General features: G+C 47.4%; 1 protein-coding gene across 1 annotated transcript; it reads left to right on the top strand.

The window, feature by feature from the left end:
- Nucleotides 1-318: 318 nt before the first annotated feature.
- COPZ1 (COPI coat complex subunit zeta 1) lies at nt 319-20,642 on the top strand. The gene is made up of 9 exons (XM_007179515.2): nt 319-407; nt 11,843-11,911; nt 13,202-13,283; nt 13,913-14,004; nt 15,201-15,256; nt 16,871-16,948; nt 17,105-17,156; nt 18,379-18,417; nt 19,231-20,642. The coding sequence occupies exons 1-9, from the start codon at nt 390-392 to the stop codon at nt 19,276-19,278; spliced, it is 534 nt and encodes a 177-aa protein (XP_007179577.1). The 5' UTR covers nt 319-389; the 3' UTR covers nt 19,279-20,642.
- The last annotated feature ends 1,409 nt before the right edge of the window (nt 20,643-22,051 follow it).

Below are 22,051 nucleotides of genomic sequence, written 5' to 3'. Positions count from 1 at the left end.
GACACAGCGCTCCCTAAAGGGAGTGCGAATTAAAGTTGCTAAATCCGGCCGACGATATCATGTGCCCTCAGCCCTGCCAATTGAAAATTAATAATCGCTTCCTCTATTCCCCATGGAAACAACCCCGCCCCACTGACCCTCCCGCCCCGTTCATTAGTGAGGCTTTGTTGTTTTATTGAGTGTTTAAACTGACAATCAAATATCTGCGCCTTCTGGCTGGACACCTTGCTTCCGCTAAGTAAGCTAGTACACTGATTGGTCAATGAAGTAATAGCTGACACCTGGGAGTCCAATAACCCTCATTCTGGGCGGGATCTAATGAGGACTTAGGGCCAATCAGCGGCGGCGTTGTCTCTGCGGCTCCACGTCGGCACCAGCTGCGGGGCAAGATGGAGGCGCTGATTTTGGTAGGAGCTGGAGGGGTGGCTGAGATGCTGCGATGTCCAGAGGGGCCGGGAGTCGGGGTTCAGCCTGAGTGGGAGGGGGTAGAAAGGGGAGTTCCGGGTAATCCTCGGGGTCCGAACGTTCTGCCGGTCCCTGGAATAGGCCTGTGGCCTAGTGCAGGAGCTAAAGCCTCGGTTTAGAGTAGGAAGCTCTGCCGGGGAGAGGGCAGAGTCAGTGGAAAGTTGAAGGGAGCACATGGAGTCCTTAGGACACATAGGATCATGAGCGTACTGGATTGGGGTCCTTCAGATTCCCTCTGATTATGATCATTGTGGATGATATCCTGATTTGAGTTTCCCCAAAACTCCAAACTCGCCTCAAATTGTCAGAATAGAGTGCAGGTGTTTGTCATCATAGGCTCCTCCTGATAGTTGTCACAGTGTGACTCTCCGTTGATAATTCCCCGTCATATTCCTTCAAAAAAAGCTATTTTCTTCTTCGGCTTCCTGCTATGTAGATTTGTCATCATGAGGAATCAGTATTCCATCAGAGTTCTGGAATACCTGATAGAGTCAGCATGGATTGTGGAATATTTTTCCTTATTCTGGACTCGTTATTCTGTTCTCCTTTTCTCTCTTCATTTAAACTTTGGGAATTCTTATTGTAGGATCTGGGATGCCAACTATTCCTCTGGTTATGTAAAACTTTTGGTGGCTAAAGGGCACCTTTTCGCTCCCCTGTTCATATGATCCTTTTCGCTTGTTCAAAAAAATAAAATACTATTACCCCTTCTTTAGAACTGAACCAGAGCGTTTCTCTCAAAAAAGCCCCCCCCTTTTCAATTTGGGGATTTTAACGTATATATATGTGGGTGTAGGGATTTAGCTCCCAGCTCCTTCCTTAATTGAGTTGAACTCTAGGCCTTTTTTTTTTCCTTCAGCTCTTCACATGTACACATCCAGATCCTCATCAGGTAAAAGAGAATAACAGGTTTCAATTCCCCTCTTTCAAAATGGCAAAGATAGGGATAATTCCTTCCCATCATATGGATTGTTTAAGTCTAGGTAGAAAGCTTTAAAATCTTATTAAAGACATTTTCTGTACCAAGCAGTTAACCAGTATTCTTTTTTTTTTTTTTTGCACATGAATATTTATAGCAGCTTTATCACAATAGCTAAACAGTGGAAACAACTCAAATGTCCATCTCCTTGCGAATGGATAAACAAAATGTGACATATTCATACAATGGAATACAATTTGGCAATAAAAAGAAATAAAGCACTGATACACGCTACAAAATGGATAACCTTGAAAACATATGCTAAGTGAAAGAAGCCATTTACAAAAGACCTCATAGTATATGATTTCATTTATATCCAATGTCTAGAATAGGCAAATGTGTAGAGACAGAAAACAGATTAGTAATTGCCTAGTGCTAGTGGGAGGAGAAGAGTGATGGGGAGTGATTGCTAGTGGGTGTGGGGTTTCCTTGGGGTGATAAAAATGTTCTAAACTTAGATTATAGTGAGAGTTTCATAACTTTATGAATATACTAAATACAGTTGAATTGTACACTTTAAATGAGTAAATGGTATGTAAATTATATCTTTTTTTTAATTTTTGAATTTTATTTGATTTATTTTTTTATACAGCAGGTTCTTATTAGTTATTTATTTCATACATATTAGTGTATATATGTCAATCCCAATCTCCCAATTCATCCCCGCACCCCCCACCCCGCCTCCCCCGCCATTAACCAGTATTCTTAACCAGTTAACAGACTGGGATAAATTCTAGGGAATTAGTTTCTTTGGAAGTTTAAGAAGTTTTTAGACTGCCCCCTAGATCTGTTTAGAAGGGAGCCTGCCTAGAGGTAAAGGAGTGAGGGTGATATTACTTGAGGAGCCCTTTTAACAAGGGATTTGTGTGTAGTGCTGAACTGAGGGAGTTACATGTGAAAGTCTCTCTCTCTCACATTTTCTCTTACCTCAATTCTTGTCTCTGCTTCCTCAGCGAAGTCTGTTTCAACCTGCTTCTTCCTTATATCCATTTTAATCTATACCTAAGATGCTGCATTCACAGATCCTTGCTGACCTGGTCAGGTACCTCTGAAGTTTGCTCTAGAAACCTTACTGATTCTTTGTCATGAAGAACCTGTTTGATGGGGTAAGGGGAAACGAAGGTTTAGGGCAAAGGGCTTCCTCAAGGAAGCACGATCAAGACTAGGATTAGTTTTTGACTCCTAATCCTCCCAGACCAAGTGTCTCTCTGATGTTATCTCATCATGGGCTTTCCACATCTTCAACATGCCAAATTGTACTTTCAACTGTCAGTTATATAAAGCTTTTGTTGGGGACAAAGTACCAATAGGTATCAGTCCTTGTGCTGGTCACCAGAGTTCTTAGGATATTAAATTAGTATTTTCCTTCCTCTGTGTCAGCCTTTCTCACCATTCCAGCCCTTCTCAACTGGAGTTCCAGGGGAGAATTAAGCCCTAATACCCTAAGGTGTCATTGTATGTAATGGATCAGCTTCTCTGTTTACACAGTGACACTAGTTTTGTACTATCCTTGGGAGAAGTGACAAAATAGTATTTAAATAATTTTCAGTATTCAGTGGTTCAGATGAGGAACCGTGGTTGAGAATCAGGTGGTATTTCCTAAATTTTTATTTCTCTTCTCACTACCCTCACATACTGGCCCACGAAATTTAGCTCCGTCTGGTTCAGAATCACCCTTCCGTACTGTTCCTTTTTATCTCATCCACTTGTGTACTCAGCGGCATCCCCTAATTCTTAGGTCACCATCTTTGTTATGAAAAGTATAAGGAATTCCCTGGATTTTACCTTAGCTCTCTACTGAGCTAAAGAGTTTACTGTGCCTGGATAGTATTTAACAAACCACTCCTTAGAGAGGGCAGGTACCTTCCAAAGTTCCTTTAGGCTTCCTCCTCTCACACTTCTGTTTCCTGGTTTGGCTGGCCCTCTGGGGAAACCTGATCAAAGCATATTCTTGTCTCCTCACCTCTACAAGACACATAGCCATAGGATATTTAGAAGAAGGGAAGAGTAAGCTAGAGGGGGGCAAGAAGAACCATCATTTGAAATTTGATCTGATTATGGGAATTTCTAAATACCAATGGGTTCCCTTCATTTAGGTACTTTACAGTGGGTGAGTTTCTTTCTTGAATTAAGTAATCCAGCCCTACCTTTCAAGCAGATTTGTCTGATCTTTCTCGGGTCTCTTTTCATCTCCTTCCATTCCCAGTGCTTGATAATAATGCCCCCAGCCCGCATCTTTGGACTCAGCTTCCTCTTTCCTGCTGTCTTCTGCTGGTTCTCTCTTAGTTGTGAATAGAGAGGGATCTCTGCAGGTCACCATTCTCCATTAATCACTTATGGAATCTTAAAGATAATGACTTATCCCCTTCCTCCTTCCCCTCTTTACCCTTTTTTCCTCAAAACTGAATTACTCTAGCAGTCTAGATCCTTAAATCTTTCCTCATAGGTTTCATTTTTCCTAATCCTCTCTGGATTCACTTTCTGAGTGCTTTTCCAGTGCTTTTTGGACTAGACTTCTTAATTTTATTCTTACTCTCCCCTTAATAAATTTCTATCCTAAAACAATGACCAGATCCTGAATTCTAAGCCTCATTCAAAAGTCAGGGCATCCAGAGTGCACAAGAGTATGTGTATATATGGAGGAAGAAACTATGCAGAATACATCAGTGACTCTTAAAGGTTGATATTGCTCTGTGGCCTTTGCTTCCTGAATCATCTTAATGGGGCTTTTGTTAAATTCTTTTGGCACTAACAGTAGAGGTACTTGGCCTAAATGCCCCCTCCCCCTGCTCTGGGCAAAGATATCAATTACATTAAGCCCCCAAAGCACTCCCATCTCGTTCTTGGCAGTCCCCTGTGCCCCTCTCCCAGCTGTGTCCTTGCCGGTGCCTGGCCCTGGCCCGTCCATTTCGTTAGGAGAAGCAATCTCCTCGTTCCTGCACTGTGGAGATATATTTCTCAGCTAGGGCGCGAGCAGTGCCAGCACTGCCCCCGGTGAGGTCCCTGGCAACCATAAAAATTTTTATTGTGATTATGTTGGTGTCGGGGTGTCCATCTGGGTTATTGCACACCTAGTTTAATTGATTGAGGTTTAATTTATTGACACTTCAAATTAAATGATCAGAATAAACTGTGCTGTTACTCTGGCCGGCTTGTTTTAATGGTTGATTGCTGGAAGCAGACCTCGGCTTGAACTAAAACCCCTAAAGAGCAATTGACGCTGCTTCTAACTCTCCCCATGTCTTGCCCTCCAAGAAGACCTCGTTATAGATTTCCGACGTATTTATATATATTTTTTCCCTCTCCTTCACAGTGGTGGGAAAGAGTTGGTCCCCGGCAAGGTATAAATTATATTAGAGGTCTGGGGGAGCTGTCACATGGTCAAAAGAGGAGGAGGGGGCCTCCATGTGAAGAAAGCCAGACCCTTGAGAAGCCAGGTCTTCCCTGGGAGGCAGAGGATGAATGCAATTATCCAGATATTTGAGGGAGCCTAGTGGCAGATTCAGGGTCTTTTTCAGCTAGATACTTGCTACTGTTTTTTACTTTACTCCATCAACGTGACTTGGTTAGAGTCAGGATACTGACAAGAAAACTAGTTATGGAAAGGGGAGCTAGAGAAGCAAATAAAGGATGGAACAGGGGTAAAGAATTAGTGCCTACCTACCCACTTATGCTAGAGTAACTAGGAAGATGGAAGGCAGAGTGCCCATGGGCAGCTGATGAAGCTGGATTAGGTTGGGTCCATGCACATTATAAGAGATCTGTACTGGCAAGGGCCTTCTCACATTCTGCCTCTGCTGATTCTGCACAGAATAGGCTTTCCCTCAGATCAGATTATTAGAGGAGTTCTCCTATCCTTAGATTCCCTAGCCTGTGTCACCTCTTCTGGTGTTTGACTACCCTCACCTCTTCAGGAAGTCTTTCCTGTTGTCTAACCTAAGTCTTACATGCTGCAGATGAAGCCTACATCTCCTTTTTTGGATTTTTAATATTCCCATTATTAAGGCAGATATCCCCATCCACAGCCAGTTGGCCTGGACAGCTCTGTCTACCAATTTTCTCCAACTCCTTTTCTACTATTTGTGTAGTGTTTAGAGGGAGGCTGAAACTAGGGGAGAGGATAGCAGTTCTGTCTCGGGGGTTGATTTGGGGGAGCAAGTAGACTGAAAGATGAACACAGAGGCTGTCAATTCAGTCTTTCAGAGACTACCTTTTCGTTTTCAGAAGCAGATGGAGGGTGGGGTGGGGAGTAAAATTATGATACAAATCATGACCAAGGACTCATCAGAAATAGATCTAGCCCCATTTGATTTTTCCCTTTGCTGCATGATATTTCAATGAGAGCCCTTGGGTTATCAAACTGGGCAGGCAGGAAGTTCTCATGTTGCTCTCAGGCCTCAGGTGTGGAGTACTGTGATTTCTGCTTGTTCAGTTCATCTCTTCCCAGCAGTGCTTCTCGCTTTGTCCCTCATTTCTGTAATTCTTTCATTTCCAGAATAGTTGAAGAATTAGGGACTGTGTGACCCCCCTGGGCAAAAAATTCTCTAGCAGACAAGCTTCTGGAATTTTAAGAAAGGACCTGAGACTTTGCATTCCTGAAGAGCTTGGGGCCTGGTTATCTTTGTCCTGCCTGTCTCATGGCCGTGAAATTTAATACTGAAAGCTGGAGGGGTGTGGTGCTGAGCTTAGCTCCCCCTGCTGGCTGTGTTAGTTTTCTCAATCATTTATTAATTTATGAAGGCCACACACATATTTATTGAAGTCATTATTCGGTGCCTGGCAGAGGAGAGGGGGTGATTTACAAAAGTATCACTCATTTCCCCCTTTTTTCCTCCCCTCCCTGCACCGTCTTTTTGTCTTCAGAGAGAATCTCATTTAATTCTAAACCTAGGTCTATGAACTCCTTGAAATCATAAAAATTTGTGAATGTGTATTTTTCTGGTAACAAGGTCCATAGATTTCGTCAGCTTATCAAAGGGGGTCTGCTGTAACTCAGCAAAGTTATTAACCTTAACTGATCTAGCTCAGGCCTCTCATTTCACTGATGAGAAAGCTGAGTCCCAGAGAAAGGTAGAACTTGAGTTAATGGCTGATGCAGACTATAATAAAGGATTTTAGGAGTTTAGAGACATTTTTTCCTGTAGTGGCAGACTTCTGGTGACCGTGCTTTCATGGTTTGTATCTGTCAGATAGGAAGATTCTTTCTAGGTGGCTCTTTCTTTTTTTTTTTTTTAATTTTTATTTATTTATTATGTTTATTTTTGGCTGTGTTGGGTCTTCGTTTCTGTGTGAGGGCTTTCTCCAGTTGTGGCCAGTGGGGGCCACTCTTCATCGCGGTGCGCGGGCCTCTCACTATCGCGGCCTCTCTTGTTGCGGAGCAGAGGCTCCAGACGCTCAGGCTCAGTAGTTGTGGCTCACGGGCCCAGTTGCTCCGCGGCATGTGGAATCTTCCCAGACCAGGGCTCGAACCCGTGTCCCCTGCATTGGCAGGCAGATTCTCAACCACTGCGCCACCAGGGAAGCCCTAGGTGGCTCTTTCTGCCAACAGTTCTTCCTTCCTAAGACTTGTGTTCAGTTTCCTCTTAATAACCAATATTTGGTCTCAGGTCAGATGGGTAATGTTCGGTGGTACCTTGGCTCCTATTCTTTCCTGAGCTGTGCTGCCTGAATCTAAGCAAACCCCTGGGGAGTATGTGAAAACTGCCCTTCTCTGGCAAAACCTTTGCTAATTCTTCTTTTCTTTTCATCTGAAGTCCCCAGGCTTGTGGCTGGCAAATTGGAGCCCTCAATCCCAGAGGAGCTTTTCATTTTAAAGAAATTGGCACAGAATCAGGGAGCAAAATACCTGCTTAGCCATGTGGAGCTGGGAGTGGTATCTAGAAATTTCTCCTAGTTTTTACTGTCTTGGTTTTACTTTATAAATAGGGTTGAGGGAAGAGCATCTTGTTTCTAGTTGATGGAGACCCATTGCCAAGCCAGGGTACTACTTTTTGGCATGGCCATAAAGATTTCTTTACAAGTGGGGAATGAAGAACTTTCTAGGAATCTCAACCAGATTCTTACTTGTGTCCTTTCAGCTTTGTGGATAGCATCCTCTAACTCCACAAAGACTTCTTGGCTCCCTCCCTCCTCCTCCATCCCCCACAAAGGATCAAATAAAATAATTAGTCATAGGCCTCAAATATCCTGTCTACCTGCTCCAAACACTACCCTAGTCCTCTTCTGGTGGCGTATCATGATGTTACCCCAGAGTGTCCTCTTACTATATACATTGTGGATAGACTTAATTCAGTGCTTTTTCAGGGCCCATCTCTCCTAGCTTGACTTACAAGACACACAAATAGAGAGCTTTTCTCCAGAGCTGCCTTTTTAATATTTCTGCTAATGACTATAGTGCTGAGGAAGCTGCAGGTCATCCGAAGGCCCACAGGGGGCAGCACGAGGAACGACTCTTCCCTTCTAGTCCTCTGTGTGCTGGGGTAGGGTAGGGGATAATGGGAGATGGTGATGTTTTTCACCAGGCTTCAGAAGCCCCTGATTGAGATAAAAGACTTGTTTGCAGCAGGCTCGTTGCTTGTTCGGTGTTGTTTCAGCTCTCCTGAGGAGTCCAGTCTAGTTTTCTTTTTTTTTTTTTTTTTAAAGGTTTGCATTTTTTTTTTAAATTTATTTATTTATGGCTGTGTTGGGTCTTCGTTTCTGTGCGAGGGCTTTCTCTAGTTGCGGCAAGTGGGGGCCACTCCTCATCGCGGTGCGCGGGCCTCTCACTATCGCGGCCTCTCTTGTTGCGGAGCACAGGCTCCAGACGCGCAGGCTCAGTAGTTGTGGCTCACGGGCCCAGTTGCTCCGCGGCATGTGGGATCTTCCCAGACCAGGGCTCGAACCCGTGTCCCCTGCATTGGCAGGCAGACTCTCAACCACTGCACCACCAGGGAAGCCCTAGTTTTCTTGATAATAAAAATGGACATGAAAATCTATCTGAGTCACCCACCATCCCCAAAACCAATCTGCCTGCACATCATTTCCAGGCACCATTAGCATTTGAGGTGAAGTTCTGTTATACACTCAGGCTGTGGCTCTCTGAAAGTCAGTGCATCACAGAACTTTGTCTCGAAAGCTTTCTAGCAGCTACCCATTTGGGAATGGGAGGGAAGAATAGACCTTTAAAATCCTTTGAACATGGCCCTAAGCTTGTAGTGTCTTTCTCAATAATCAGCATTTAATGTGTTACAAGGTCAAGCCTAGTCCATTGTCCAGGAAGCCCATTTCTCAAGAGCTGGGAGTTATTTATAAACTTGCCCTTTGCAAAAAACTTAAAATGAAATTACATTATCAGTAATGGCTTCTGGGCCCTTTAAACTGGCTGGTTTTATGATATGAGAGGAGCTCCAGGCCCTCCCCACTCCTGAGAGGTAAAGGCCCCAGGCTGAAGTGGAACCAGCTGCAGTCAGGAGGTGGCAGGAGAAGTAAAGGAGAAGCTGCCAGTTCTGGCTGTAGCAGAGTGGAGAATTAAAGCAGCATTTAAGCTCTTGCCTAAGTTCTCAGCTTTATTTAGTGTGGTCATTTCTTTGGAAGTTTAAAATGACCGGCCTTTTCTCTAGTGCCATCTTACCCTTTTCATACTTAGAGTTCCTTCTGGTCTTCTCCTTGCCTGCCTTTGCCTGTATTTTATCCTTCCCAGGAAGATCCATGTTTCTATTTTGGGGGTTTCCTTGATTGCGTCTTCTAGGAAGCCAGTGAAAAGAGCCAGGAGCAGGACCCAGGAATCTGTCTCTCTCTTTGCCGGCTGTTTTAGGCACTCTCTCACCCTGTTGGCCACAGAGGACTGTCTGACTGTCCTAGTTGGCTGGTGGCCATAAGGGTTTTTTTTGTTGTTTTTTAATTTTTTGGCTGTGTTGGGTCTTAGTTGCTGCGCACTGGCTTTCTCTAGCTGTGGTGAGCAGGGGCTACTCTTCATTGCGGTGCGTGGGCTTCTCATTGCGGTGGCTTCTCTTGTTGCAGAGCACAGGCTCTAGGCACACGGGCTTCTGCAGTTGTGGCACATGGGCTCAGTAGTTCTGGCTCGCGGGCTCTGGAGCACAGGCTCAGTAGTTGTGGCGCACAGGCTTAGTTGCTCCGCGGCATGTGGGATCTTCCTGGACCAGGGATCGAACCCATGTCCCCTGCATTGGCAGGCAGATTCTTAACCACTGCACCACCAGGGAAGTCCTGCCATAAGGGTTTTTCTTTGCTTTGGGATCCCATTCTTTCTAGAGATGCCAGACTTTGTGGCTGCAGGCACGAGTTACCTGCGCCAGATCAATGCCCGGTTTCAACCATTGGGAAACTCTCTAAGGTTGCTGTGAATGCGGATAGAGAAACAGAGCCAAAGATTTCCAGGGAAAATGTTGTGGGAAAAATGATTTCTTCTAAATTTCCTTCCTTATGGACTTCTTTTCCTCTATTAAGAAAACTCATTCCCATGACTGTCTCCCTGTTGGTGAATCGAGGATCCAAGTTGCTATAGAACTGAGCCTGCTTTATGGGAAGATCTTTCTGTGGGGAATTAGGAGTTAGGAAAGCTGCTTTATTTGTGACTTTTTAGATGAGACTCTAGAGGACGTCCTTCTGCTAGACAGAGTCCCTTAGTTTGAGAGAGTGTTCCGGAGAGTAATGTGTATAGCATGGGCATCTTTAAGGAATGTCTGTCAGAGGAGGATGACTTGGTAGTAATATCACCCAAAATGGCCACACCAAAAATTCTACCTGTACGTGGATGTCTAATTATAAGAGAATCCCCTAGATGCTTACTGCAGCAATAAATTTCTACTTTACTCTCAAACTTCATTTATTCTCATAATCATTCAATAAATATTGAGAGTTTAGTATATGTCAGGCATTGTTCTGGACACTTGTAATAAATCAGTGAAAGAAACAAAAATTTCTGTCCTCAAGAATCCAAGTGGGGAAAGCTTACATTCTTTATCACCCTGTTCTCAAAAGACTGGGTTCCCTTTACTCTCATTCTTAACTCCTTGAGCTAAGGTTGGTTCTTTGCATGGAACCATAAACCTCCTGGAGCCTTATGGGATAGTTTACCTTTGTAGAGGCTGCAGATCCTTGGCAGTGAATCTTTCCTCATCACCTTTGGGTCTTTGTTAAACATATGCTCGGAGAATATGTTTGGCCCTGTGAAGGCTGTGGGTTTCCTAAGTAGGGCCAGGAAACGGAGGTAGCAAAGCAACAGCCTTGTCTCAAAGCACGGGAGAAGGATATCCACGGTAAGTAACGCTGATTAGAAAGTCAAGGAATGTGAGCCTGCAGACACCTTCCGTACACATCCCATGGCCTCCCTTCCCTTCCTCTTCTTCCTTTCCTGTTAGCTGGTTCCCTGGAAGTTGCAGGAGTGGAGGAGCTTTTGCAAAGTGATATGCTTTGAGTTTTAGTGTAACTGTTAAGGCTGAGACTCTGATTTCTTTTTCTTTTGTTTTTTTTTTTTTTTGTGGCTATGCCATGCAGCATGCAGAGTCTTAGTTCCCCGACCAGGGATCAAACCCGTGCCCCCTGCAGTGGAAGCGTGGAGTCTTAGTCACTGGACTGCCAGGGAAGCCCCTGATTTCTTGGGGAGCCAGTTTCCTCAAAGGTTGCTTTTTGGTAGTGAAAGAACACTCCACTCCTGCACCTTGTCTCCAGGCTCCAGAGTGTTTCTTAGACGGAGCCTCTTCTTACTGCTTCTTAACTACCACAAATTCAGATTGCTTTTTGTCTTGGCAAGTTAAGTGGTGGTCGTCAGGGTATAGTAGAGGAGTTGAGATCCTAGGGGAAGTCTTGGAAGATGGATGTCTCACTGGGCTGCATTCAGAACTGGTGTGTCTGTGTGTGAGTATGTGCGTGCATGCGTGCTTGTTTCCATCTGCTCAGTATGTGGGTGGTTTAGGGAAGCCTTTCTTTATGCCTCTGCATTGCTACTGCATTGGGACTGCAGGAACTTCCAAGTACACTAGGGCAGTCACCGCTATTTTCAGAGAGCCTCGTGCAGTGCCTGTTAATTAATCTGGTTACATTCCACATTCCATACCCACCTGTGCGTGGGAGACCAGGGAGGGAGAGTAATTTGGAAACTAACTGTAGCATAATATTTGGAAATAAGAAATATTAAGCCCTCTGTGAGTCTGGCTCATAGAAATTGTTTCTCTGGTGCTGCTTTGGGTCCTTTGTTGAAATGTCCCCTCCCTCAATTCAGTTCATGTACCACTTGGTCATTCTCAGTGGGAAATGTCAAAATCTAACCAGGTTGGGATAGGGGACCTACAGAGGCACTTCTGTATCCCCTTGCAGCCCCAGTGGGACCAGGGGAAGGTATCTGGTTTGCTAATGGTGGCAAGAGCCTTCAGGACTGAAGGTATGTTCATATCTCTTCAGGAACCCTCCCTGTATACTGTCAAAGCCATCCTGATTCTGGACAATGATGGAGATCGACTTTTTGCCAAGGTGAGATTCCCTTTCAGATTAGTTTAGGAGCAAAGACAGACTTTTTCTGAGCTTTGGATCTTGGGACTGGCCCAATTAACTCATATTCATCCACACATAATTTTGAGAATTCTTCCATCTACCTCTGACTACTCCAGATAAAACCTAAACTGCTCCTGTCTCTTAGTTGCCCTGCTTCCCTACTTGCCATCCTTAGACTTTGTCATCAACATCAGAACAGGAAAAAGCTTTGGAACCTTGGTTTCTGAACAAAGCAATGTCTAGATGTGAGAAGCAGCCTGCCCATGCCCATCACTCCTGTCCCTTTCTCTTCTACCTCATCATCCTGCCTGGGTTTTTCCAGGGAATTCTCTTGCAGCTCCAGGGTTCCAGTCCTAGGTCTCCAGTCACCACCAAGCTTGTTACCTCCTGAGTTCCCCAGTGGGATGTTTCTAACTTTGGATCTATTGAAAGAGAGGAGAAAGGACACCCCTCTCCTCTCCCTCCATATTCTCCCCCTCCTGGAGAAATTTTTTCCGTCACTGGTGGATTAACTCTGGGCGAGCATAGCATAAATCAATCAGCAGGTAGAGATTAGTTTAGAATTCACCAGCTGTTCCTCCCTGTAATTGGATGTAACTATGCAGGACACCTTTTGAAACAGTTATCCAGTTACTAAATGCCAGGCCTGTTATAGGTCTTCAGCTGACTGCAACAGATTAGCCCCTAAAGAGCAGAGCGATTTAGCAGCCTGCATCTCCACCCCCTTGCCAGGGAGAGCTTGGGAGTGGGCTCCACAGTGTGCTAGCTTGCCTCCCACTTCTTCCAGTTTGCTGGAAAGGAAGCGAAGATACAGGAGATCAGAGAGCACAGGCAGGGCTTGCCCTTCTGTAGAGGAGGTGTTTGCAGCCCTTCCCCATTCCTCAGCCCTGCATAGTGAGGGCCTGGTGCCTTTCGTGTTCTCTAGCAGTGCGCCCTGACCTGGGGTGGCGCCTGGGAATGGCCTCAGGGTTGCTGCCCTAGAATGCAGACGGGGCAGGGCCTCATCACAGGGCTTCTAGGCCTCTTGCCCTTCCAGTCTGAGAACTGTGAGGCGGGGTGGCTTGTAGCAGGGTCCTGAGAAACCTCGTTTTGTATCCGATTACTCACTGCCCATTCCCTGCCTCTGTAGTTCTCCCTTCTTCGTGTCAGTATTTCTCCCTCACCCCACGCCTTGAAGGAGAGAAATCCAAGATCCAGGGCAAAACAGTCACTAGTCATTCTGGCCTCCCAGCTCTAATGACCCAACTCATCTCCTTTCCCTCTGACCAGTACTATGACGACACCTACCCCAGTGTCAAGGAGCAAAAGGCCTTTGAGAAGAACATTTTCAACAAGACCCACCGGACTGACAGTAGGTCGTCTTCCTTTCACTACTCCCTGCAGTGGGAGAGCCACAGCGGGAAGGGGGCGGCGGCGGGGCGGCGGAGAAAGGGCAAAATGACTCTGCCTCCTTCTTCTCTTTCTTCCTCCTCCCCTCATATAATAAACTCTTCAGAAATGTAATGGAGAGGTGAGTGTACCTCACGCGGGAATACCGTGCTAGAAGGTTGGCTGTTAGCTACCTGTCTAGTCCCCGGATTTATGAGCCTCACTTGACAAATTTAACTGCAGCTCTGCTTATTGTACCGCATCCATTAGGGCAGGTAAATGGAAGTCTGTAAAGGTGACCGCTCTGCATTTTCACCTCCGAAGGATTGACTAGTATCCTGTCTCGTATACAAGGAGGGAAATAAGGCTACTGGTGGCTGGAGGGCAGGAGCAGTTAGAGGAGAAGATACTTAGACTCCCCCAAGTTTACACTTGCCGCCCTCTGCTACCACCCGAAAAGAAAAAGCAGGTCCACTTCAGTCTTTGGGGGTCATTAAGACCTGCCTCACCTCAGCCCCACACAGCTGGATACCAGGAGTTCATGGTAACTCCCTCTTTCCTACTTCTTTGTCTCAGGCCACCTACCGTTTCCACCTTTGTTCCCCCGAACAGGTGAAATTGCCCTCTTGGAAGGCCTGACAGTGGTATACAAAAGCAGCATCGATCTCTATTTCTATGTGATCGGCAGCTCCTATGAAAATGAGGTGAGGAGCCCCACCCCTCTTTGCTGTCTCTGCTCTCCCCTCCTGAACCACCGGCAGGACCTCGTGACTGGTTCTGGGCCCTAGGACTGCCACGTCCCTGTGTCCCTCTGGCGTCTGGCTGGCTAAGGAAGTTGTCGGAGATCCCTGTCAGCCTCACAGACATGGCCGAGCAACTGAATCAACCTAGAATGGAAGCTTTCCCAGATTTCTGTGTCCGTGTAGGACACACCATCTATGTTTTGATACATACTAATGTGTAATACCAATGGCCTTCCCTGGATGGTGTTTTTAAGATGGATTTCTGAGGTGTGGTCAGGGTTCAGGGGATGCTTGCTCCTGCTGTGCAGGGTCCACACCTGACTGAGTTCGGGTCACTTAGGCAACATTGTGGGTCACGTCGAAGCCATACCTTCTGAGTGGCTCTCTGAAGACTGTGGGTGTAGTCCTAACCTGCTTCCTAAACTCAGGAAAAGCTATTTACCTTAGGTCACAACTTCTAGGAGAGTAGGTAGGTAAAAATAAGCCCCTACATAATTTGAGGCAAAAGTCAAAGTTTGAGAGAACCAACTCTTCCTGAGTTCTTATTGCTGCAAGTGCTTTGTAGAATACATTGTTATTTAAACCTTACAGCACTTCTATGAGTTTTGGGCATTAGTGCCCTTGTTTTATAGGTGAGGAAACTAAACCTTGAGGAACCATATGAAATTACTTATATTTGACCACTGTCGGACTACAAAAGTGGCAGTTTCATGTGGTTCAAACTGATAACTTTCCCAGGGTCACACATCTAGAAATGGCTCGGCTGGGATTTAAGCCCAGATCTGTCTGACTCCAAAGTCCATTCTGTTTTGACAACAGTCTGACCTCAGCTATTGCTTGGTTAATGATTTTTCCACCGAAGACATAGGGTAACACATATACAGTTGGTAAAGACGTGAAGAAGACTGTGACAGGAAAGTTCTGTTTGAACAGTCTGGTCAAAGAGAGACCTAAAATCATGGGGTCATGAAGCAGAATTTATTTCTGTGGGGAGCCACGGGTCCTCTTCCTGTTTTACTCTCACTTCCACCTTATGCTGTTGGTCCTTTGTGAAAGCCTGTGTCTTTTGATGCTTAATGAGTTAGAGGGCTTTGTCTTCAGGTAGCAGCTTTCAGGGCCTTGAACCTTATCCTTCTGCTTCTTCTGTCTCCAAACAGCTGATGCTCATGGCTGTTCTGAATTGCCTCTTCGACTCATTGAGCCAGATGCTGAGGTGAGCAGGCCATTCTTGACATCTGTTTGCGAGGGACAGTCACTGTTCTTCAGGTCCAGGGATTTGCGGGGAATGAGCAGAGGCTCTGGGGAGTTGATTTACCTGGAGAAGTCGGGCTTATTATTTCAGAGTAATTTGCACTGATGGGGCGGACTGGATGGGAGAGTGTGTTACTCCTGTGGAATAATTCTCCTGAGAAAAGGGACCGGGAAGGAGCAGAATCTTTGCCTCTGTGTCTGCTCTCGCATCCCCCAGTGGCTCTGTCAGAGTTCCAAGCACCCTCAAGGTGCTTTCCCGGGCTTCATTCTTTACATTCGCGGTAGAGAAAGGGCAAGCATTGGGAAATGTCCCAGATGCAACAGCAGCACCCTGGGAATGGAGGCAGCACTCACAATTTTTCACGTCCGGCCCTTAGTTTTTCCTTCTAGAGTGCAGGAAGAATGTGCCTTTTACCCTCTCCTCCCCATCCACCTCCCCGCCAGCCCTCTGTTCCCCATGCAGATGGGCAATAGAAGAGATACAAGATACTTTTCCTGAAAACATCCAGGGCTCCCAAGTGAAGCCAGTACAGACAGCCATCCGGACAGAGCAGAATCAGCAGGTGCTCTCAGCCCCACAGAATCAGCAGGGCGAACGGCTCAGATTTCCTCAGGAAGGGGATGATTTATTTCTTAGCCAGGTGATTGAATAGACTTCATTTCGGTGATCTAGTGAAAGAGTCAGACTGACGGATGTGACTGGCCATATGCACCAACCACCAGACCTGAGGCTGGTGGATGCCGGGCCCTGGCAGTTCGCAGCCCCCTAGCTGGGCTTCTTTTCAAGGCCTGAGCAGAGCTGGGGGAGCTGGTGGTGGGAGCAGAGAGAAGCTTGGAAGGCTTGTCAGAGCTTGAGTGCAAACAGAGTTTGCACTCAGCCCCTTCTCACCTCCCGCCACCTCCAGATTGAGTTTTCGCTCTGTGTGCTCCCTCTTTTCCACCCACTGATGTCAGTGTTCATGAGCAATGTTGTGAGCAGCAGCGTGGCAGGTAGGAAAGAAACAATAGCTCTGGAAATCAGCCCTTGAATAGTCAGAAGTTGACTGTGTGTGTTTTTTTTTTTTTTTTAATTTATTTTATTATTTATTTATTTTTGGCTGTGTTGGGTCTTCGTTTCTGTGCGAGGGCTTTCTCCAGTTGTGGCGAGCAGGGGCCACTCTTCATCGCGGTGCGCGGGCCTCTTACTGTCGTGGCCTCTCTTGTTGCAGAGCACAGGCTCCAGACGCGCAGGCTCAGTAGTTGTGGCTCACGGGCCTAGTTGCTCCGCAGCATGTGGGATCTTCCCAGACCAGGGCTCGAACCCGTGTCCCCTGTATTAGCAGGCAGATTCTCAACCACTGCGCCACCAGGGAAACCCTATGTGTGTATTTTGAATCTCTTTCCTGGCATCCCTGGTCGTTACTCAGCAAATAAGAGTAGGAAGGGGGTTAGAATGGGTTAGCCAGAAAGTGCTTATTTACTTCTTTGTGTGGTTCGTGGAGACATATATTGGTCTAGTTTAGGCTCCCCGGCTCAGACAATGTCCTAGGATCCCTTTCACACTCAGGCTGTGTTTTCTCTTCTCTCGGGGACTCAGGAAAAATGTAGAAAAGCGAGCTCTGCTGGAGAACATGGAGGGGCTCTTCTTGGCTGTGGATGAAATTGTAGACGGAGGGTGAGTGCTCGGACCTCCCTGGACCTCCCTGGATCTGGGGTGAGGGGTGGGGCCACTGCCCCTGTCCGAAGGCAAGGGGGCCGAGTGACCAGTTTCCCCACAGTAAGTTGGTTCTTCAGGACAGAGTGAACAATGGTCTCTTCTTTGTCTTTTCAGGGTGATCCTGGAGAGCGATCCCCAGCAAGTGGTACACCGAGTGGCGTTAAGGGTAAGCAGAACTATCTCCCCTCTACATCCCCCATCTACTCACCCTCCAGGGCCAGACCTGCTAAATGATCTAAGGGTTGGGGCTTGTAGAATACATACTTGTAGAATACTGTCTCCTTCCCTTTCATATTCTCATTGTCTCAAAGAAGGGAAGCAGGAGGAATATATTTCTGCCCCTCACGTGGTACCTAGCATCTCATACAGTCTGCACAGAGTGGACATTTAATACATACTTATTAAATCAAAGATGAAATAAAGGGAACTTTAATATTGATGGTTCTGAAATGATAAAGGAATTTGAGGTTGGCTTCTTCTTCCTGTGGGGATGAATCCCAATTATCTGAGGCAGAGTAATGTCTTCCTTGTCTTTTAAAGTCTTTTAGGACTGAGAACAGTACCTCTCCGTCAGGAAGTACTTATTTGCCAGAACCTCTGTCCTCTTTGGTGCTAGTGATAGCAGAAAGAGGCCTCTGAGTTAACCAGAGAAAGCTCCAAGTCTGCTGGGTGCAGAGAGAGCCTGCCAGCAAATTGTAGGGGTGCAGAGATGCCTGAGCAGAGCCAGTCTCTCCATTCACAGAATGTCCCGGCTCTGACCTCCACAGAGTGAAGGCTGACAGTGCCGGGTAATGGGAAATCTTCTCCCTTAACTGCCGTGGGCTCCATTTGCATAGTTTAATCTTCTCCTCTAACATATGTCTCTATGTGGCAAGAGAGAAGGTCCCCCCCCCCACCCCACGCCTTCACCAGCTCCCTCCTTCCCCTTCTCAGGCTGCTGTTGCAGCAGTTTATTTCTTCAAATTAACATGCTGTCGTTACCCATCAGGCCTTGCGGGATCCATTAAACTACCCTGGGCTCCCCCTTATCCTCTCCCTAGCGATATTGATATTCGGGGAAGGTCTTCTCTGACTAGGGAATCTGGTCTCCCATCCTCAAGTTGAGGATCAGATAACCTGCTGATTACCTGGAATGGAATAAATCTTTTAAGAAGTCTTCCTGCCTTAAAACAGAAGATGGATGAGATGACCCTTTTTTGCTCAACAGTCCCTCTGGCCAAGTAAAACTGTGGCTGTACTAACTAGTCCCTAGGAGGGACTGAGAAGGTTAGGGCATGTGCCCTTTGCTTCAGTTTAAAGGACCACCTCTTCCTTCTCCATTGTCCCACCTCAGTCAGGTCTTACTCCAGCTTTCTTCCACGCTGAATGCTTGTCTCTCTGTGCCGTAGGGAGAAGATGTCCCCCTTACGGAGCAGACCGTGTCTCAGGTATGACTGTCTTCCTTCGTCCTCTCCAGATGGACTGGGTCACTAAAGAGGCTAGCATAGTATTCCACCCCAACCCACCAAGCCTGAATTCAGGAGACTAGAGACTGAAGACACCTCTTCTTGGGCTCCCTCCTAGTCCAGAAAACGGGCTCATATAGCCCGCCGCTCCCTACCCGACTCCAACTCCTATCCCAGTTTCCTATGAGCAGTAGGCTGTCAGCCTTGCTCTGTACCCTTCAAACCCTCCCTGCCTGATGCCTCATTCAGTGATTTATTCCCCAGCAGAAGCTTGTCTTAAGCAGATGATCTGTGTGCGTGCACACACACACACTCTCTGTCTTTCTTATTATTCAAATGAGGGCTAAGCTGGAAATGCATATTCTAGAATTTGCAGGTTTTGCAGATCGATCTTGCTACTTTGCAGAGAGATTGTCTGCCTGATGCGGAGGGGGGCCAGGGAGGGATTCTGTTTTCTACCCACTTGGAATTCTTACCAAGAAGTCCATCTGGATGTGGTAAAACTCTCCCCCCGCCACCCCGCTTTAACATATGTCCGGTAACCCCCAGTTTTTTTCTTTCCTCCCAGGTATACCTCTTCTCTCTTCATCCCCCCAGTGGACTTGAATTTTTTTGGAATTTCCCAAACTGATAGTCCTCTAGGGCCTTAGAGAGCTTCTTCCCATCCCTCTACCCTTGGGGATTTTCTATTTGCCAATCTTCTAAGGACAGGGAAGGCAAGTGAGGGGAAGGAGAGACCCATCCCCCCACCCCCACCCCCCAGCAAGCCCCTCAATGCCACCCTTGTCCCTGCAGGTGCTGCAGTCAGCCAAAGAACAGATCAAGTGGTCACTCCTTCGGTGAAGACCCCACTGTTCCTGGCTCCTCACCCCCTCAAAAAATCCACGTCTGCTGTGACTTCTCATCCAGCCCCCCAACTGATGCTCTCAGGGTCATCTCGGGGATAACAGGGATCCTTAAGTCTCCATCCTGTCTGTGGTTGCCCCCTCGCAAACCCATATACGCCTCCCGTTCCTTCTCACTCTTTTTTGCAGTCCTGGGAGTAAAGCTGTCAGCAGATTTGGACACAGGGCAGGGGAAGCACCCTCTTCCTTGCTCGACTGGATTATGCTCCCATGCTCTCCTATCCCCCATATTTTCTCCTCCACTTCTGTGCCCTTTGCTGCAGCTACACTTCAGATCAAAGCAGGAGAAAGAATGTGCTGAGTGTTTTCCTCCCTTTGCCTTTACCCTGCCTTCATCCCAACAGCCCATATGTCCAGCAAGGGGAGAGAGAGAGAGAATTCTTTTCTGTAGAAGAAGCGCGGGTGGGGAGAGGCATACGAATTCTCAGCCACAGCCCCGCTTCCTGGCCTCGGTATTTTCTCCCATTCGTTCTAACTGCCCAGGCCTCCAGCCTTGGAAAAAAGATTGGGAACAGCTCATAGGCAGGGGACAGAGTGGAAGGAGCAGTGATTTAAATTTTATTGGAGAGGGCTTATAAAATTCTGTATATCAGACACAGCTGCATTTTTTACCCTGATCCTGGCTTATAGCTTCAAAACTCCTGTGGTCTGTGAGTGTTCGTTGTGGGAGTGTCTGTCTCTCGGTCTGATACCTTAACTTTCCACCTTCACTACCCGTGCGAGCTCTGCCTGGCTTGCCCTGTCTGTGCTCTGGAGCCAAGCCAGTCCCTGATCTAAAACTCCATTCTAGTCTTGGGAAGAAGAGTTTCTGCTCAGAACTGGGGACGGGGTGGAATTTATGACTTGGGCCTCTGGGCTCTCTCAGTCCCCTTCTCTCTCCCACATGCACCTCACTCCTCTGCCTTGGGTCTGCGATCTCTGCTGCCTAACCCTGTCCTCTCTCTGCCTCAGCCTTACATCCGGGCGGTAGGTCTGGGCGCCTCCCTTCCCTAGGTCGCTGAGAGAGGTGCCTTTCTTCAGAAGACCTTTGGGATTTGGATTTTCCCAGGAAGACGGAGGATGGGACACCCACTGTTGGGTCATCTCTCCCCTTGACCCAAAACTTCCCACAAAAATGTCTCAAGAAACCTTCCTGAGACTTAGCGTTCTGCCCCCACCCACTAACTGCCAGTTCTGCAAGTGGGGCGGATAACTGGGCATCCTGGAGGGGGCGTTTTTGTGTGAGATGTACGGAGTTAGGATGCCAGCCAGCTTCATATACTGCTCTGCGCAAAGAGGAATAAAACATTTCTTTTTCCAAACTGCCTTTGTGTGATGTTTCCATTCCTCTTCCTCTCTTCTTGGCAGCTGCTCCTATTCCTCTAAACACCCCCCCCCACGCCCGCTCCCCCTCTTATAATATTTCTTCTCTACCACCTCAGAGAATCCCCAGCATTCTGCCCCCCACCCCCCATCCCTAATTTACGGGGCTCTTTGCCTCCTTGGCATCTCCCCGGCCACTCGCCTGGAAATTGGCGCCAGGGGTGGGGTAGGGATGGTATTTTCTCAGTGGGAGTCCCAGGGAACTGAGTGCTACCCCACCACCCCCGAAGCCAGCTGCCTGCTCCCGCCTCAGCCATTAGTAACCTGGAGACGCGCACCTGCGTGGGGGCCGCCTGCAGCCCCGGCTCCCTCCCTGCACCTCCCTCTCCCGCTCCGAAATGGCGCTGAGCGGGTTATTTATCGGAGCCAGTGCTGCTCCAGAAGGTCAGGACAGTGGTGTAAATAACCTCTCCTCGCCATTTCCCCGTCCCTCCAGAGCCTGCTCCCCTCCCCCTCCTCCACCTTTCTTCGCACAAATGAATGTGGCTGGGCTGGCGCAGAGCCTGGCCCTGCATCTTAATGGGGCGGTGAGCTCACAAGATGGATTTAGCTGGGGGTTTTATGGTTGCCGCGGCGACAGGAGAATGCTTTGGTTTTCTTTACCCCTTCCCCTGCAGGATTTGAAGGAGAGGGGGAGTGTGGGGAGCCCTTGTCTGCACTGCAATCTGAAGGGTCTCTGTCACCTCTACTGCTCGTGAGATAGGCCTGTAATTCTGGGGTTAGGCAAGAGAGACTGCATTGGGACCTTGGATAGGAAAGGATGAGGGAAGAAAGGCAACCAGAGGGGGAAGCCTCTCCAGCACCAAGGCATGAAACCTATAGTTGTCCAGTCTTGCCTGCTCTTTGAGAACCTAGCAATTCAGTTCAGCAACTGTGGGGCAACTGGGCCCAGGGTCACCCTCAGCAGATAGAAAAAGAAAAATGCTTGGGTACAGCACCCTGCAGTCCTGCATTGAGAGTTAGGGTACAGGGGGCTGGATGAGGGCTAGGGATTTTTGTCTTTGCCCCCCTGAGGTGGGGGAAAAGCAGTGTTCAGTAATTAAGATCGCTGCCCTAAGCTTCCTACTCATCAGTCAGCATTGACCCTGCTGGGGGCTGGGCCGTGTCAGTCTGAGAGGTGAGGGCTGCAGATCAGTGACGGGTGTGGAGAATGGTGTTCTATCCAGTTCTCAGACTTGGAATTCTCTGAGCTTGTTTCCCCAGCCTGGCCTGGTTTGAACTTTTCCTGCCTTCTCTGTTTCCCACTAGGAATGGAACTCTAGTTCCCCGGCCTACCCAGCCCTCTGGCCAACAATTTCCTTTCAGGACTCTGAGCAAACCCATTCCCAGCCCGGACTGAAGCAGAGACT

The sequence above is a fragment of the Balaenoptera acutorostrata genome, chromosome 11 (assembly GCF_949987535.1).
Source record: "Balaenoptera acutorostrata chromosome 11, mBalAcu1.1, whole genome shotgun sequence".
Lineage (NCBI taxonomy): Eukaryota > Metazoa > Chordata > Mammalia > Artiodactyla > Balaenopteridae > Balaenoptera > Balaenoptera acutorostrata.
This window is presented reverse-complemented; position numbering and strand designations above follow the sequence as displayed.

Coding starts and splice junctions, on each gene's coding strand:
- COPZ1 (XM_007179515.2), top strand. Junction 16,949..17,104: donor GATGAAATTGTAGACGGAGG/GTGAGTGCTCGG, acceptor TTGTCTTTTCAG/GGTGATCCTGGAGAGCGATC. Junction 17,157..18,378: donor TACACCGAGTGGCGTTAAGG/GTAAGCAGAACT, acceptor TCTGTGCCGTAG/GGAGAAGATGTCCCCCTTAC.